The sequence below is a fragment of the Ovis canadensis genome, chromosome 13, assembly GCF_042477335.2.
Source record: "Ovis canadensis isolate MfBH-ARS-UI-01 breed Bighorn chromosome 13, ARS-UI_OviCan_v2, whole genome shotgun sequence".
In the NCBI taxonomy this organism is placed as follows: Eukaryota; Metazoa; Chordata; class Mammalia; order Artiodactyla; family Bovidae; genus Ovis; species Ovis canadensis.
Genome location: NC_091257.1, coordinates 22530582 through 22549463, shown reverse-complemented (window position 1 = coordinate 22549463; position 18882 = coordinate 22530582). Strand labels below are relative to the sequence as shown.

The 18882-nt window shown below is 37.9% G+C and overlaps 2 protein-coding genes across 17 annotated transcripts in view; one reads left to right on the top strand and one right to left on the bottom strand.

Annotated features, from left to right (window-relative positions):
* NDUFAF5 (NADH:ubiquinone oxidoreductase complex assembly factor 5) overlaps positions 1-2371 on the bottom strand; it is a 33071-nt gene extending 30700 nt beyond the window's left edge. For 2 of the 13 annotated variants that reach the window (XM_069547133.1, XM_069547135.1), the window contains exons 1-2: positions 1290-1982; positions 847-1145 (exon numbers count right to left, since the gene is read on the bottom strand). Coding sequence is in view for 5 of the 13 variants with exons in the window: in XM_069547123.1 (XP_069403224.1) it covers positions 1726-1947 (222 nt within the window). In the remaining 8 variants the exon portion in view is untranslated. Of the gene's footprint in view, positions 1-309; positions 372-846 lie in introns of all 13 variants that reach the window. The other 11 variants (XR_011248060.1, XM_069547125.1, XM_069547132.1 and 8 more) reach the window with 10 other exon arrangements.
* Positions 1426-18882, top strand: part of ESF1 (ESF1 nucleolar pre-rRNA processing protein homolog) — a 63175-nt gene continuing 45718 nt past the window's right edge. The window contains exons 1-8 of one of the 4 annotated variants that reach the window (XM_069547104.1): positions 1426-2139; positions 3155-3839; positions 7594-8021; positions 8597-8710; positions 11630-11730; positions 12739-12891; positions 15510-15624; positions 17256-17400. In XM_069547104.1, the coding sequence (XP_069403205.1) occupies positions 3197-3839; positions 7594-8021; positions 8597-8710; positions 11630-11730; positions 12739-12891; positions 15510-15624; positions 17256-17400 (1699 nt within the window). In that variant the 5' untranslated portion in view covers positions 1426-2139; positions 3155-3196. Of the gene's footprint in view, positions 2364-3154; positions 3840-7593; positions 8022-8596; positions 8711-11629; positions 11731-12738; positions 12892-15509; positions 15625-17255; positions 17401-18882 lie in introns of all 4 variants that reach the window. The other 3 variants (XM_069547106.1, XM_069547105.1, XM_069547107.1) reach the window with 3 other exon arrangements.

Here is an 18882-nt window from a genome sequence, read left to right as displayed (position 1 = left end):
TGAATACCTTTTGTTTATTATTTTAAAAGACTCTCGTATACTTTATCTCATTTATTCTAGTCCTAAACAATGGTGAGGCCTCAGTCAAGTTGTAATCCAGGTGCCTTTCCTGGAAGAGAGGGTCTGGAAACTCACATCTTCTGAATATTTATATGTGTCACCCTGAGAACAGAATCAGTCATTCGATTTGACCAGGACCTGCACAAAGTTCTGTCCAAAACAAGAGCTCAGTAAGTGTTGGCTGCAATGGCTTCAAAGGGCTCATCACACTTGATTTCAATTTTGGTCTATCCCTGAAGAAGCACTTACATAGGCCTGAGCTCTGTGCTGCCTGTTCAGAGAGTAGAAACTGGCTCAAGTTCCTCGTTCACCTGAGTAAAGAGGAAGAGGTCTCTCAAACCAGCACAGATAAATCAGAGATCTTAATTCATAAAAGATGAATCAGATTCCATCACTTCATTGCTGAAAACCATTCAACAGCCTCCCATTCCTCTAGACTCTAGAGCTATGTTGGCCAAGAGAAAAACAATCAGAGCCACATGAGCAACTTAACATTTTCCAGTGAAAGTGCTGAAAGTGTTAGTCACTCAGTTGTGTCCGATTCTTTGTGACCCCATGGACTGTAGCTCACCAGGCTCCTCTGTTCATGGATTTCTCCAGGCAAGTGGATTGCTATGCCCTTCTCTAAAGATTTTCTAGTGGCCATTTTAAAAAGAGTAAAGAAGTTGATTTTCACCCAAAATATCAAGAGTTTCAACGTGTAATTAATATAAAAATATATTAAGGAAATATTTTACATCCTTTTTCCATATTAATTCACTGAAACCCACTGTATTTTACACTTACTGGAGGGAGGAGCCTGGTAGGCTGCAGTCCATCAGGTCGCTAAGAGTCGGACACGACTGAGCAACTTCACTTTCACTTTTCACTTTCATGCATTGCAGAAGGAAATGGCAACCCACTCCAGTGTTCTTGCCTGGAGAATCCCAGGGACGGTGGAGCCTGATGGGCTGCCATCTATAGGATCGCACAAAGTCGGACACGACTGAAGCGACTTAGCAGCAGCAGCAGCAGCACATCTCAAAGGGCCATTTCAAGTGCTCAAAAGCTGCATGTGGCCAGAAATTACCACATGGAATGTACAGCTGAGATAGAGAAGAAAATCCAAAGTTCTTACCCATTAAGGCCCTCCTGACCTGGACACTCCCTTACCTCCCACTGGAGCTTTCCTGGAGGCCTTGACAAGGCCCTTTGGGCTTAAGGGCCTCTGGGTTCGTCTTCCCCTTTACCTGCAAAGCTTTCCCCCGACATCTCCCAGATCCCAGCTTGATTAATTTCTTGCCTCGTCGTGTGCCCCCGACCAGCGAAGTCGCTTTACTTCTTTACTTCACTACCTGGCTTTACTTCATTAACTGAAATTACGTTTCCGGTTCACTGTCTCGTCTCTCACAAGAATGAAATCTCTTGAGGGCAGCGGTCTTGCTTTGCCCCAGGTACACCTGTAACTCAAGTATTAATACTATCTGCCAAGGACATGAATGAATGAATGAATCGCACCTTGCAAACACCGGAGCCCGGCCCCTGCGCGGTTACAGCAGAGGCCCAGACAGGCAGGGCGGCCTCTCAAGGTCACACGGCGAGGTGGGGGCGTTCAGGTCCTGGCCGGAGCTCCGGGACCCGAAGTCAAGGCGCTGAGCCACCCTCCGCGCCGTCTCGCAGACTCACCTCCTCCTTCAAGTAGTCGAACTTCATCGGCTCCGGCTGCCGGGCCGCCCAGTTCTTTTGCTTCCTCTTCAAATCCCGATCGAAGATGTTGAAGGCTTTGGGCGAGGCACCACTCGGGGAAGAGGCGCCAGAGGCCACCGTCCTGAGGCCGAGGTTCTTCACGGGGACCCCGGCCGCCGGCAGCCGCCGCCACGAGAACCGAAGCGGGGTGAGCAGAGGCATCTCCAGCGCCTACACCCCTAGCCGTCTCAGTTATCGAGCGCATGCGCCAAGGCTACGGCGAGGACGCCGGAGCACTTCGCGGAGGGAAAGCGGAGGCAGTTTGGCCCAGTTCGCGTGCCATCACGGCGGCGTGTCTCGCAGAGGATTGTGGGTGTGGGGCCCCATGTGACGGCGTGAGAGGATTCGGAGTCGGTGAGTGGAGTGGGGCTCCAGGAGAAGAGGGACAGAGCCAGTGTACGACAGATTCTCCGGGTTTACGAGCCCCGCGCTTTTCCTCCTTGCCTTTACGACCCCTCTCCTCAAGCTTCTTTGCTCCTCCTCCAGATCGTGTTGAGGGACTTGAGCCCCAAAGCGTCTCTCAGGTTTGGGAGCTGGGAAGGAGGTCCTAGTTCCCTGGTGTTCTCGGCTTTACCCGGGTGGGTAGGAGGGGCAGGTGGGCACCGGAGATGAGGGCGGGCGACCGAGATGAGGTCAGGTCGCCTTCCTGTCTCCGAATATTTGCCGTAGATCAAGTGGTTTCGTTCTAAACATCTATACGCTTTACCTCTGATAGTTGAATGAAATATTGTTTACCCCACAAGGCTGTTCTGAGGGTCAAATGGTTAATGGTGCGTCATAGTCAAGCCTTGCTTTTGGAACAAAACACTGCTACTTTGTATTTGTTAACTAAGAGAGAGGCTTTACCTGGTTCACGAAGGGTGGTCATATACAAAGAGGGGGAACTTTGTGAACTAAACCTGAATTCATTTGGTTCTGTTAACAGCCTGGTCGAAGTAAAGGCTGTTCTGAATAAAATGAAGTCAGGATTAACGGAGAGAATGGGACCAGAATGTGAAAAAAAAAATAAGACCGAGACTTAAGGATATTTTAATCATATTAGCTTTTACTTGTAACACATACACATATAAAGTAGAAATATGGGATATCTAAATGAGGGCAGTTGGCTAGTAATCATTTGCCTCCCTCCATAAAGACCTGGAATTCTGCTTGGTTTTGCGTTAAGTTTATTTCTTCAAATGCTGTACTCAAAAGAAGATTTTCTGATAGTTTTTCTTTTCTGCATGTGACTCAAGATTTGTTCGGGAAATGAAATTAGACCTCTTATTTTACTTAATGTAGCTTAGAATATAGTATTGTGAATTAATATTTTCCCATAGCATCTTACTTAATTCTGTTACTGACCTTTCATTATGATTTTATTTTTTAGTATTTGATTTCTTCAGGCATTTGTCCAGTTACACATTTAAAAATGGCATCTAAACAAGAAATCATGAGTGACCAACGGTTTAGGCGGGTTGCAAAGGACCCAAGATTTTGGGAAATGCCAGAAAAGGATCGAAAAGTCAAAATTGACAAGAGATTTCGAGCAATGTTTCATGACAAAAAGTTCAAATTGAATTATGCTGTGGATAAAAGAGGACGTCCCATCAACCACAGCACTACAGAGGACTTGAAACGTTTTTACGACCTTTCAGATTCTGATTCCGATCTCTCTGATGAGAATAATAAACCATTGAGTCAAAAGAAAATGAAGAAGAAAAAACCCCAGACTATAAATGAAGTAGAATCAAAAAATCTTGTTGAAGATAAAAAGAAGAAAAATAAGAAAATTCATCAAAAGGATTCTGGAAATAAGAATGATTTGGATAACTCTGAGAAAATTCAGAAAATGAAAACCTCATGCAAATCTAAGAAGATAGATTCAGTAAGTCCTGAGAAAGATAGCAAAGAATTTACACAAAAAAGTACAAAAGGGGAAAAAAACACTGTTCAACATAGCACAGACTCGTTTCCCAAAGAACAGCTAAGAATGGTAGACTCAGGCACCTCTGAGATTGTTCAGTCTCCCAAGGTCAAGTATTCTGAGACAAGAAGAAGAAAAATGCAATCAGGTTGGTTTGAAAGAACTAAGGAATCTTTGTTTTTATATTGTTTATTCTTATACTGGTCTTTTAAAAAGGAAATATGTGTAATAAGTATTTTCATAGTATCATAGGAGTGGTCAGATACTTATTTGGAAGTATAAAGCTATGAAAGATAATACACCATAAGATAATTTTTTATTTGATGCCATAATGGCTAGAAGAGAGACAAAAGTATGAGTCTTGAGGCTAAACCAGTGATTTTAATTTGTGGTGAGCACTAGTGACAGCTGTGTTCTCTAACTAGATAAAGTGTCGCATGATCTCATGATGGGGTAAGAAGAGATGTATCTGAAGAAAGAAAGTAGAGTGGGATACTCAGGCATTGCTTCATTTATTCAGCTACTTTTAGTAGCAAATATGTGGCAGATAGAACATCAAGACATGATTCCTCCCATCTTAGGGCTACTGCTAGTTTAAGTGATGCCTGTGCAAAAATTAGAGAAACATACACCCTTCTAGACCCACAGAGCTTCCAGCGCTCACAGCGTGGTGAGGACAGTACCTTTGAGGGAAGCACAGCCTCTTTTCCTCGAAAAGACACGCTGTTCCTGCAGGTTGTGTGGCTTGGTGATTGGAGTTTGGCTTTGATTGTAGCCCTTCTTGACCCTTTGAAAATCAGCTTTTGCAAATAACTGCTTGCAACACTATGCAATAGCCCTGATCTGAAGCAGTACTGTCCAATAGAAGTCTATAACTTTGAATATTCTATTGGACCCATTAAAAAGAAACCAGTGATTAATAGATACATGAATATATTCTATTTAACCTAATATATCAAACACTATTTCAATATGTAATCAATATGAAAATGTAATAGGATATTTTACATTCTGTTTTCTTACTATATCTAGTTGGACGAACTGTTTTTTGGGTGCTGTTACCATATGTGGTTGCTGGCTACCATACTGGATAGTGCAGATATAAAGTAGAAGAAATCAGAACCATAATACATAATAAGTTTAAGTACCATAGAAGAAAAGGCCTCAGACTTTGGAGGAAGAGGTCACTCAAGATACAGTAATTGGTAAAATTCATTGGTGAAGTGCTATTTTGGTTGGAGTTTAGAAGAATACTCTGGAATTTGGAATCCAGAGTATCCTAAATGGATAGAACTTTTTGAGCAGACGTTTGATTGGGCTTGTTGAGAAGAGATGAGTATTCCTATTTGATGAGATAATATGTCTGAAGGGATGAGTGAATAATAAAGCTAGAAATGATTATTTGATACGAAGTAAGAAATGTCTGATTCTAGTTCATGTTTACAAGTTTTCTAAGCTAATTAGAATTGTCCTATCTGGCAGCAGAAAATTTTGAGTATTGGTATTGCTGATCATTGGTGTTGTAATTGAAAACTGGTGATGTTCAGATAACGCAGACAAAGGGTGGTTATGGTGTCAGTACCCTAGCAGGGTAGGCATCGAGAAGAGACAGAAACGTCTTGACAGGCCATGGTCACATGGGGAAGGTAGGAAGTATCAGGCAGTGGACAGAATTTGAAATAACAGGGACTGAGGGGTTAGGAGTGAGATCTCATTCCATTTGTAGAGGAACCAGGCAGCAAACTGACGTATAGGGAGAAGGGATGCAAGTCTGGTTACTGAAAATGGAAAATAAAATCAGATTGGGAATAGTAGCAAGGTTGGCCTGATGCTACATTTGTGAGCTATGTTAGTCTAGCTTCCTTTGAATTTCAGTAGATTTAGGGTACTGGGTTAATATTTTACGTTATCTTAAGTTTCTCAATAACCATGAGAAATTAGGTTACATTACTTAGGAAACAAGGTTAAAGTGATTTATGTGAGGATACACAGACCTGTAACTCAAGTCTTTGAGTCTTTCTGCCCCACCTTGTTGCTTGCTGTAATTTTCATTGGTTCCTCAATCCAGAAAAAGCATTATCTCTAAGTAGAGATTAAGTGACTCCACATATCACCATCTTTTGCTCATTATTATTCATCACTTACCATTCCAGCAACTGCTATATACAAGGGGCTTTTTTAAGTGCTGTGAGGTAAAGGTGATGTGAGGAGCTTCAGTTTGATATTACTTGTCATTTTAAAATGTTCCCCAGCATTTGTGTGCTTAAGAATTTAAGTAAATAATTAGACGTGTGCAAAGAACGTGGACTGTAGCCCTGTTTTGAAATTTTAAAAATGGTAACATAAGTCATTAGTGAAAGAACATGCAAGTGAGAGTCTCTCAGTCATGTCTGACTCTTTGTGACCCCATGGACTGTATAATTCTCCAGGCCAGAATACTGGAGTGGGTAGCCTTTCCCTTCTCCATGGATCTTCCCAACCCACGGATAGAACCCAGGTCTCCCACACTGTAGGCAGATTCTTTACCAGCTGAGCCACAAGGGAAGCCCAAGAATACTGGAGTGGGTAGCCTATCCCTTCTCCAGTGGATCTTCCCAAAGCAGGAATCGAATCGGGGTCTCCTGCATTGCAGGTGGATTCTTTACCAACTGAGCTGTCAAGGAATCCCTTAAATGAGTTATGATACATCCAAATATGTCTGTGACAAATGAGCTATAGCTCACAAATGTAGCATATGACCATTTACAAAATAGGTTACAAAATTGAGTAGATAGTATGACCAGCTACTTAAATTAGTGAGCATATTATAGAAAACAAATTTACAGAGTTACATACCAAAATAACCAGCCAGTTACTTCTAAATGAAAAGTTACTAGTCATCCTTATTTTCTTCATTAAACCATATTTTTTTGTTTTTCTTTTGTAATCAGAGGACAAATAATATAAGCATTTAAAAAAATAGGTAAGTAAGTAGTAGTATTTGCAGTCGCTACCAGAGCAGTGCCATCTAGAAACAGAGGCAGTTATTTTTGTATTCCCTCATTGTTTATTTAATAGGTTATTTTTGTTTGTTTCTTTATATTCCCTCATTATTTAAAATAAGATTTTGTACACAGTGGGCCTTGAACAAATATTTAGTGAATGAACAAATGTTATATGAGTATACTTGATATTGTCAAAAATATTAAAATACTAGATCATTTAATTTGTTCAGTTTGTTATACGACCCCAAATGTGATATATGTGTACCACTGTTAAATGTGAGACGATATCTTATCAGGTGATATTTAAACTTTTTTTATATTAATAGTTACGTGGTTCAACATCTTAGGGGGAAAAAGTAACCACCACATCACAAATACATGAAATCTGTGACTTCAGGGATATTGTTTAGAACAAGCTGCTCATTTTAATTTTAAAAAAATTCAGCTTCATGAAAAATGTCAGTGATAGGCAAAAATCATGAAAATTACATGATAATAACTGATGCTTAAGAGATACTGCAATACTAGATAGAAATGTGTTCCCAAGGTGTTATTTTAAGCAAGTTGTTTAAAAATGAATTCTGATGCTTATCTCTTACTAATTTACTTTCATAATTGTGGTAGTTTTCTGATCCAATTTCTAGAACTTAGGTTAATGCCCTTTTTTGGCTTTTTCACATCTGCTGGTTAGTTTTCTTTTATGATGCCCCACTCTTGTGATACTAAAATAAAGCTTAGTTCCTACTCTTTCTCCTAACAAAACTTCATTTGGTTAGGCATGAATTTTGCTGAATTTATATTTTCCTTTAGTCTGCTTCATGGAAATTATATTTTTACTGGATTTGAGGTCAAAATAACTTGGATTTAATATAATTCATCGTTTACATTTTCTTAATTTCTCCTTTGACCTTTTTGCAGTGGTTCCATTCATAATGGCAAGAGACAGTGATGGTCATGAAGAGTCAACAGGTGGTAAAATGTTTGACAAAGATGCTCTGGAGGAAGATTCAGAAAGTGCTAGTGAAACAGGAAGTGATGAAGAATCTGAAGATGAAATTACAGGCATTTGTAGGGCTGCTGCTGCTGATCTTCATGATGAAGATGATGATGAAGATGATGAAGATGATGATGATGATGATGATGATGGAGGAGGAATTGAAAATGAGGAGGAAGATGATAGTGAGGAAGATGATGAAAGTGACAGTGGCCCTGATCTTGCGAGGGGCAAAGGAAATATTGAAACCAGTTCTGAAGATGAAGACGATATGGCAGATTTACTTCCAGAGGAATCTGGTTTTGAGCATGCTTGGAGAGAATTAGATAAAGATGCTCCTCGGGCTGATGAGGTAACCTTTTGAATAAATAAGATTATTTTGTCAAGAGTACAAGTAGCTGTTATGTGTGGTAGTATTAATGTAATGAAAGTAATAAGGAAAAGCTTTATTGATAAATAATACTCTTGATGGTGATTCTGGTTAAAACTTCTTGATACAGAATATACCTATATAAATGTCTGTTCCAGCAGTTAGGGGTGAATTTCTATATAAATAATTAGAAGTCATGTGAAATTTTTAGAAAATTGTTTTAACTAGAAGTGTGTATCAGTTCCTACTGTACCTATTAGAAATGCTATAGATTAATATATTAAACTTTCCTACTCCCTCATGGGTGGCAAAATAGCTTAATAAACTTGGTAGTTAAAGAATCAGCTCATCCTCATGTTCTGATTCAAGAACTAAGAACCAAATAAGAGTGCTTTTCTGTTAGTGTTGCTCATCTGAAGTTTCCTTTTACACACTGAAATCACTTAGATAAATGCTATATTAATGATTTCAGGATAGGCATTATATTTACTGTCTTAATTTTGCAAGCATTGGAAATGATATAGAGTATATAATAAGTAATTTTTGTCGTTTTTTAGATTACGTGTCGATTAGCAGTTTGCAACATGGACTGGGATAGATTGAAGGCAAAAGATTTGCTGGCTTTGTTCAATTCATTTAAACCTAAAGGAGGTGTTATATTTTCTGTAAAGGTGAGAATTTACTTCAAATTTTGAAGTATTTCTAAGCATTCTAAGTTAAATCCCTTTTTTTAATAGTCATAGTTTTCCTTTTAAGGAAAATAATTAATCTGAAAGTTGTTCCAATACAGTTAGACACAAAACTGATGAAACAAGTGTGAAGGTAAGAAAGGAACAGGTAAAATTATTGATCGGTTATATGATTGTGTTTAATTTTGAAAACCAAAGTAATCAGTTGAAAAGCTATTATAATAAAGCTCAGTAAAGGGACAGGGTATTCATTACTAACATTAACAAGTAACATTCTATTTTTACTAACAGCAGAAATATATAAAAATCTTACAAATTACCTTATAAACACAACCTATATGTAGTAAGCTATCAGTTCAGTTGCTCAGTCATGTCCAACTCTTTGCGACCCCATGAATCACAGCACGCCAGGCCTCCCTGTCCATCACCATCTCCCGGAGTTCACTCAGACTCACATCTATCGAGTCCGTGATGCCATCCAGCCATCTCATCCTCTGTCGTCCCCTTCTCCTCCTGCCCCCAATCCCTCCCAGCATCAGAGTCTTTTCCAATGAGTCAACTCTTCACATGAGGTGTCCAAAGTACTGGAGCTTCAGCTTTAGCATCATTCCTTCCAAAGAAATCCCAGGGTTAATCTCCTTCAGAACGGACTGGTTGGCCTTCCTTGTAGTCCAAGGGACTCTCAAGAGTCTTCTCCAACACCACAGTTCAAAAGCATCAGTTCTTCGGTGCTCAGCTTTCTTCACAGTCCAACTCTCAAATCCATACATGACTACTGGAAAAACCATAGCCTTGACTAGACGGACCTTAGTCGGCAAAGTAATGTCTCTGCTTTTGAATATACTATCTAGGTTGGTCATAAGTGTTCGTCCAAGGAGTAAGTGTCTTTTAATTTTATGGCTGCAGTCACCATCTGCAGTGATTTTGGAGCCCCCAAATATAAAGTCTAACACTGTTTCCACTGTTTCCCCATCTATTTCCCATGCAGTGATGGGACCGGATGCCATGATCTTCATTTTCTGAATGTTGAGCTTTGAGCCAACTTTTTCATTCTCCTCTTTCACTTTCATCAAGAAGCTTTTTAGCTATAACAATTGATAAATAATATATGAAAAATTGTAAGATACTGATTTCTAGTAAGCCCACATAGTGATTTAGGCTCTAGACTTTGCGGTATGACAGACCTGTATTCAAATCTTGATTCTGACACATGCTATATGATCTTGTGCATTTTATTGATTATTTCTTAAACGTATTTTCTCCTCTAAGTAGATATAACAGTAGTATTTCTTAAGGTAGTGGTAAGGATTCAATGAAAAGCAGATCATATGAAGTATTTACTACAGTGCGTGAAGCAACTCTAAATTACTGTTGTTCAGTTTAAATATTTAAGATATCAGTTCTGTAGTTTTAGTATGCTAAGTCACTTCAGTCGTGTCCGACCCTGTGCAACCCCAGAGATGGCAGTCCATCAGGCTCCCCCATCCCTGGGATTCTCCAAGCAAGAATACTGGAGTGGATTGCCGTTTCCTCCTCCAATGCATCAAAATGAAAAGTGAAAGTGAAGTCACTCAGTCGTGTCCAACTCAGCGACCCCATGGACTGCAGCCTACCAGGCTCCTCCGTCCATGGGATTTTCTAGGCAAGAGTACTGGAGTGGGGTGCCATTGCCTTCTCCAGTTTTAGTACAGTTTCAGTCAAAATCTCAGTGCAAATTAAAGTTAAGAAAAAGGTTGCCATTAGTTATCTAAAAGAATAAACAAGTGAGAAGGACTCATAAGTCTTTGAGAAATCATACCAGTATAAAAGGATTTACCCTACCAGTTACAGCATCACAACATTTTATAATGTTGCAGAAGTTTTCAGGTTTGGGTAGAGCATAGGGACAACTGAGGCTTCCCTCATAGCTCAGTTGGTAAAGAATCCACCTGCAATGTAGGAGACCCCGGTTCAATTCCTGGGTCGGGAAGATCCCCTTGAGAAGGGATAGGCTACCCCCTCCAGTATTCTTGTGCGTCCCTTTTGGCTCAGCTGGTAAAGAATCCGCCTGCCATGTGGGAGACTTGGGTTCGATCCCTGGGTTGGGAAGGTCCCATGAAGAAGGGAAAGACTACCTACTGCTATTCTGGCCTGGAGAATTCCATGGATGGTATAGTCCATGGAGTTACAAAGAGTTGGACATGACTGAGCGACTTTCACTTTCACTTCTCCCAAATGATAGTCAGATGAAGTAAGGAAAAAAATTAAAAATCAAACTGTAGGCAGAAACGAAATAGAATGGTGTTTTTGTTAAATTTTATATTTTAGGAGATGAGTAGTAGGAATCACTGGACTTATAAAGAGGAAAAACCACAAAGAATCAACATGTGACTGCATATATGCTAAAAACTTCTACATTGAAACCCGTTATGGTTTACATCTGTTGCCCTGTATCATCCTGTCTCACATGCATTGTGGATTAATTATTTTTAAATATAGTATTATTATTTATAGACATATTAGAATAAACCTGGCTTGGCTTCATAGAAAAAAACAAAACCAGACTTGTTTTATGCAACTTAGATTAGTGAGAAAAACTTGGATTCCCTAGTCGATAAATTACATATTTCAGACAACTGAAAAAAGCATACATTAGTTAATAAATAAATATTAAGCCTGGTAGTAAAACACTGCAGGTTAATAAGATTATATTTCCTCTCAAAAGTAGCCGGGATTAAAAAAATACCAAAGATTTAATGCAAATTATTTTATCCAGTCGTTGTTCACACATGGGAGCATGTGTGTATGTGCCGTTCTTGCTGTTTGCATTCTGTCCAGTTGTTTAGCTCCTGACCTTCAAAGGTCTGTATATTTTGAGAAGAGGGAAGTATAAATTATTTGATCTTGTTTTTTTGTGTTTAGATATATCCTTCAGAGTTTGGAAAGGAGAGGATGAAGGAAGAGCACATTCAAGGACCAGTGGAGTTATTAAGCATTCCTGAAGATGCTCCTGAAAAGGACTGGTATTAAAACACTCTGGAAAATAAAACTAAACCTCATATGAGTTTGTGTCACTAATTCCAAATTCTGGTCACTTTCATAGTTGGAACTAAAGTTTATATTTGTACCATTCATGGTTAAAACAGGTTGCAAAGAAAGTTAAAGTCTCCCAGAAGTGGCACACTATTCCAAACACATTTTCTGTATAAATATATATTTCTGTATTCATGAAAGTAATTATTGCAGTTTTGAAAAACATTTCATGGTTAGGGTTAGCTGAATCAGTTAGCTGAATCATGGTTACCTGAATCAGTAAGTTTTGCTTTTTTTCTTAGATGTTGATTTCTATGTAAAGGGCATTGAAACTATTTACCTCCAAATTATATAATTTTTCTTAGTTAAATAGAAAAATATAAGAATGCAAGAATAGTAAAGTTCTTAATCATCATAATGTAGAGAAATAAATTTTAAGTACTTTTGAATCCACCAGGTGGAGCTATATGTGCACTTAATAAAAATTGGTGGCAAATTTTTATTTGCCGGATGAAGACCCTCAAAGAATATGCTATAGTTAAGTAAGTTGAACTTAAATACCATTTAATGTTGACATGAATAAAGTTTTACAAGATCAGGTATTTGTTTATCATAAAAGCTAATGCTTTCCTAGCATCTGTTACACCGCAGTGGTCCTCTTCAGTGGATTTACTTGAGAAAGCTGTATATGGTAATAAAACAAACAAAAAATAATCTATTCTAAAAATTAAAATTATAGGTAGCCACATGTAATTCTTGCTTTCCTTTTCTAAATACAAAATTCCAGTCAAGATCCCTAGTCTGTGCCTTGTCAAAATAATAAATTGCGCTTAAGTATTTAATGTGAGGCAAGAAGGCTATTCATAAAGGAAGATGGATTATAATAAAAGCCAGTTTGTAATATGTTTTTCTTGGAACAGTTACATTTCTTTTTTACAAGGAGAGAGGTATTTGTGTTCCTGTCTAAGTAAACCTAATGAGTTTTTCCCCCTTTTCAGGGCCTCTAGAGAAAAACTGAGAGATTATCAATTCAAACGACTGAAATACTATTATGCAGTAGTAGACTGTGATTCTCCTGAAACAGCTGCTAAAATTTATGAGGATTGTGATGGCCTGGAATTCGAAAGTAGTTGTTCATTTGTAGATCTAAGGTAATCAGTGTGTGTGGTACCAGTTCAATCTTGTAGCACAATGTAACTGTAAGAACTGAGATATGAGAATTGGTAATGCTGTCTGTTGTTTCATTTTCTAAGAGGATTTCTCCCTTTTAGTAGAATGCTCTTGTAGAAATCACTCTTTAGAAAGAAAACTGAAATGAGAAAATGCTAAAGTGTTAGATAGAAGTCACCTCACATTTATGTGCTTTCAGATCTGTCAGATGTATTTTTAGGATGGCAGGTTTTATGTAATGATATTTCTTGGCAGCTGTCTTTTAAAACTAGGGAACCAGAGTGAAGTATCGAAAGCATTGAGGTGGAGGCAAAGGAATTTGCTAACAGACTAGTGTCTCTCGATCTGTGCTGTCTAGTACAGTAGCCAGTAATCATATCTGGCTTATTTACATTTAATTAAAAACTTAAAGAATTTAAAATTCATCTGCTTAGTCACACTGGACACATTTCAAGTACTTAATGGCCCCATGTTGGGCAGAACAGAAACAGAACTTTGATGACATCATCATAGAAAGTTCTGTTGGACAATGCTGATGAGTAGATGGTCTTGCTGGCCTTGTCTTCAGACTTGGGCATTATTTCCACCGTGTGCTCAGGATTCACTGACCCAAGCTGAAAAACCTTACATGGTTGGGAATGTCCGTTCTAAGGAAACCAGGAAGCTAAACTGTCGTGTCATTTTATCATTAGCCTAGTTCCTTGAACCCAGTAAACCATTCTACTGTGACACTGTCAGTAGAAATCACTTTTTTTTTAAGATATTTAATTTTAAGTTATCAGTATACTAAGGCTTCTCTGGTGGCTCAGACAGTAAAGAGTCTGCTTGTAGTGCAGGAGACCTGAGTTTAATCCCTGCATCGGGAAGATCCCCTGGAGTAGGAAATGGCAACCCACTTCAGTATTCTTGCCTGGAGAAGTGCATGGACAGAAGATCCTGGCAGCTTACAGCCCATGGGGTCACAAAGAGTTGGACACGACTAAGCAACTAATACTGGAGAAGGCAATGGCACCCCATTCCAGTGTTCTTGCCTGGAGAATCCCAGGGACGGGGGAGCCTGGTGGGCTGCCATCTATGGGGTCGCAGAGTCGGACACGACTGAAGCGACTTAGTAGCAGCAAGCGACTAATACATAGACACATCCATATATTAAGAGCGTGCTTCACAATCATTGATTCTTTTTTTTTTTCTTTTTTGTTCTTTGTTCTACCTCTTGAACCTCCCTCCTGCTAGAAATCACTTCTTTGTATCTAAGTTTGTTAGAGGCTTTCTTGTCAAGATGAAGTATTTTAGGGGAAGAAAAAACTGCATCAGTTGATAGTCACTGGCTTTCATACTTCAAAAGCATTCTGACTCATAGAAAAATACAATTAAAATTTTTTGAAAGTTTGGGGTAAGATTTTAGCATGGTTAAGTATATAGCAAGAAGGACCTATCTCATCAAACAAGCTGTTTCCTTTTCTTTTTAATAATTTCAAAAGGAGGTGCTTGTTTTAAATGTATTAATTGTAGTTACTAAACATTAGAATGTCAGACCGCCTGTCATGAGTTCATGTTTACATGTTCTCAGGATCATTTTGTTCTTTCTTTTCCTTTTTGGGACATTTCCGTGCAGTGTTAGAATAACCTCTGGCAGTACCTAGAAAATAAGATCAATCACCATGGAAAAAACTTACATACCCTGTTTTATTTTGTCGTATATTTTATTCATAAGAGAAAATTGAGTTTTCTGCTGCTATCCTACTATCTAGGGAACTCTTTATTCATCTACCTCAAAATCATGCCTATTGACAGTGTTTAAAATATTGGGCTCAGATGGTTATGTTTCTTCTACTAAATCTATGCAAAAGTGTATGTGGTGGAGGATATTCTGTAGACCTAATGAACCTTAATTTTTCATTCCTTCCCTCAAATATCATTTTTGGTATAATATATAGCTCATGCTTTTTTGTGTGTGTGAAAATAAAATTTATAAAAATGATAGAACCTAAATATAATAATCATGGATCATTTCTCTTTGCTTTTTTCCTCCCATTCATTAGCCTGATGGCTAAGAATTGTCAAACAGTTACAGTAGCTAATTTACATTTAACTGCTATTGTTTGTGATAGAAATTATAAGATAATATTAAAATTTTTAGTGTTGAAGAATCAGCCTTAAGCTTTTCATTATTTTAGTGATATCTTGTTCGTATGATACTTTATTTTCAGAGTACTTCCCCTTTAATAATTTTGTCTGATCTTCAGAATATCATGAAGCAAGTCACTGACTATGTTATCAGGAATCTAGGTCTTTTTGAAGCATGAGGGACTCATGTGTGTTTACACCAGACTCACATTAACTGACTCCTAATGCAGGGTTTCTACCTACAGAGTTCGCTTAGATTTAGTGGAATTACAGATTTATAGCTTACGGATTTCAGAAGTTTTGTGCCGAGATTATTTCTAACATTGTCTACTTCATCTGCATGTGTGTTCTGTAGAACCTCTATGTGGTTCATATGTATAAACTATACTCAATTAGAAGACAGTCTAAACTCTGGTTGTTTATCACTGCAGCATATGTTTAAATGAATTCATTTTTTTCCTTTGTTTCTTAGGTTTATACCAGATGATATTACTTTTGATGATGAGCCCAAGGATGTAGCCTCAGAAGTGGATTTAACAGCATATAAACCAAAATATTTCACATCTGCTGCGATGGGAACATCAACGGTATTTCTTCACTTTAGAAAGTATATAGCTGGACTCTGTTGCTTTCAGAAAAGACTTTGTTATTTACTTACATCATCTTTAGAAATGGAAAGTATTCAAAGTTTTAATGCATAAGTACAAATAGAAATGAAACACAAGTCTATTTGCATTTTTATTTACCCCATCTATTTGAACCTGTTTCCAGATTTTTGTTATGCCTTTAAGCCTGAGTCAGTTACCTGCAAATGTTTCTTTTTCCTCTTCTATCTTTCCCATACAGTCTTACTTACCTAGATTCTTTAATAAGTAATATGTCAGTTATTAATATCCTAGGGAGTAGGGGGAGGAGCTAACACTACTTCAAATCACAGTTAGAAGCAGTGCAAATTTAAAATAGGAACACATTTTTTTCTGCAGATATGACCCCAAATTGTAAAAACAATTGAAGTAGAATAATTCTGGACTACTCAGTGTCACATTCATGCTTAATAATAAACAGCCAAAAGATTTTTGTTGAATTAGTTTGTTACTTAGCTGCCTAGCTTATCTGCTCTCCTGCCCCATGTACCTTTTACCCACAGCTGAACTCTGCAGCAGCCACACAGGCTTCTCATTGCCTTTCTTGTGACAAACTACCATGCTCTTCTGAGGCCAGCCCGGTGGCAGAGAGCTGGTGTATCTGCCACCCACAGCCTGCGGATGCTGTGTGGCCTTGATTAGTTACTGAGTATAGGGAAACCCCACCAGTGTGAAGTCTGAAAGATTCAGTCACATAAAACCTAAGATCGTATTATTTTTAAGCCTAAAAACTAGGCAGGCCTATCCAGCCAGCCAGTCTTGAGTTCCTATGGCCTGGCTGTATCATCCACGTCTGTCTCAGTTTAGAAGTGATTTTGTGCTCATCAGCTTAGTCTTAATGATCAGAATGGAATAATTCTGAATTGTGGAACTAGCAGTAATTTCTCCAACAATGGCAGTTATTTTAAGGATTGGATCTCTTAGTTAATCTGGGGAGATTAGCCTGAGGGGGAAAAAAAAGGTAAGGATGTGGAACCCGCCCCGTGATGGAGATTAAATCTCTAACAAGACTCAGAATGGGGGCTTCGTAGAGGACAGGAGCATGTCCCCAGACCGATTGTGTTAAAGATAAATTCCTGTGTCATGAGGGTTTCCTGTACTTTCAACCAGTAAATGCCTTTGTAATCAGTGGCTTTTAATCTCTTTTGGAAAAAGGACCACACTGAGATTGTTGTAAAAGCTTTATCAGTAAATTTCAGTTTGTAGACCTCTTGAAATGCCTAGAACTCCAGGAGAAAAACATGTTTTGACTCATTCATAATAATGTTAACTTTTTCACTAGTGCAGTTTCTTATTTTCACCACAGTCAGTCCATATACTGATGAATTTTTACTTCCAGTAATAAGGTGCCTTGCATATAGTAGAGAGTTAGGATACAGGCACAGGTTAACTGAAATACTTCCCTTTCCACAGGTAGAAACTTTTGCTTTAAGCATGTTATATATTATTGATTTTAGTATGTCTTTATTAGTTTACTGTTAAACATCCACGTTAACAATAAGTATTCTTTACAAGTTTGGGTTGCTGACATTTCCATTTTTATATGTTTATTTTTTCTTATTCATTGGCGGAAGGTGGAGATCACTTGGGATGAGACTGATCATGAAAGGATTGCAACACTCAACAGGAAATTTAAAAAGGAAGAACTTTTGGATATGGATTTTCAAGCCTATTTAGCTTCTTCTAGTGAAGATGAAGAGGAAATAGAAGAACCACAAGGTATTTGTTTGTCTTTTGGTGTTCTACTTTTGTAAGCATTTGAATACTTAATCTAGACTTACTAATGACAATATGTCTTTGGCAGTAGCTTGAAAGAGAATATCTAATCCTTAAATTGTCTGTGAAGTATGCTCACATGTACAGTATTATATATACTTGTAGATAGTAATTGAAGTTTTTTATTTAGAGATATTTTCTTAGCCTGAATTTCTCTAACCAAAGACACTTTTTTTAAAACCCTAACCTCAACAAAAAAAAGGGTCTGGTCTTTTAGACGACACATGATTCTTACAGTTATGCAATCACCTAAACAAGTAAAATGCTTTATTACCATCCCTTTTTTAAACTAAGAGCTTTTGGATTATTTTTTACATACCATTTTTCTGCTTAGTTAGTTTACAAAGTAGACTCTTCTTGTTCATTTAGTGATTATCGTAGAAATCGTGGCTTGCATCCTTATTAAAGTTGAATACTAATTAATATTTTTACCCTCCTAGAGAAGACAAGGAATCTTAAAAGAACTTTCATGCTGTTCTGTGCACTTTACTTCTTAAGTACCACAGGACATTAATATTACTGTTCGGTTTGCATTTACTCACATTTTCCCTACTTCTTTTGCTCCTTGTTCTTTTCTAAATCTCATACTTCTGTTTGGGATCATTTTCTTTCTACCCTAAGTATATCTGTGGTAATTTCCAAAATTGAGTTTTAGTATAGTCTAAAAATGTCCTTATTTGGCCTTTATTTGTGAATATATTTTCATGATTAAAAAAAAAATTCTAGGTGGACAGTCCTCTTGTTCCCACATTGATGGTAATATTCTGCTGGCTTCTGAATTTGTTGTACTTTCTTCAGTCTTTTGAAGGTTGTCTTGATTTTATTCTTTGCATGTAAAAGTTTTCTGTTTCCTTTTGTCTTTCTGCAGTTTTAATATGAACTAAGAATAGATTTTTTTAATTTATTATGCTTGGGGTTTATTGGGTTCCTTGTATTTGTGGCATGGTATCTTTTAATCAATTTTGAAATGTTTTCAGCCATTATCCATTCAGGTATTTCTTCCCCCTTCCCTGGGACGCCAATTAAATACATATTGTATCTTTTCACTGTAACTTCCATGTTGTTTCTCTCCTATATTTTTTTAATCCACTGTCTTTTTATTTCTCTGCTAGTCTACTTCTGGTTGATCCTTGCCCTGGAGTATATCTTTCGGGGTCCCTACTAAATATGGGGTACTAGTTGGTTTTTTAACTTTTGTCTTACTGGCCTGCGAGACTGCCAAAACTGTTGGTTAGTCTCAGGGCTATTTGTTTGGTAGACCAGTACGTGCATTCAGGGCAGTGGGGCCCTCTCGATAATGATCATCTTCTCCTTAATTTTGATTTGGTAATTCTTCACTAACTTATCAGTTCTTTGAAGTTTTCTTCTTTCTTTTTAAAATAACTTTGAGGCTTGGGTTAGATTTTCTTTGCCCCAGTGCCTTTC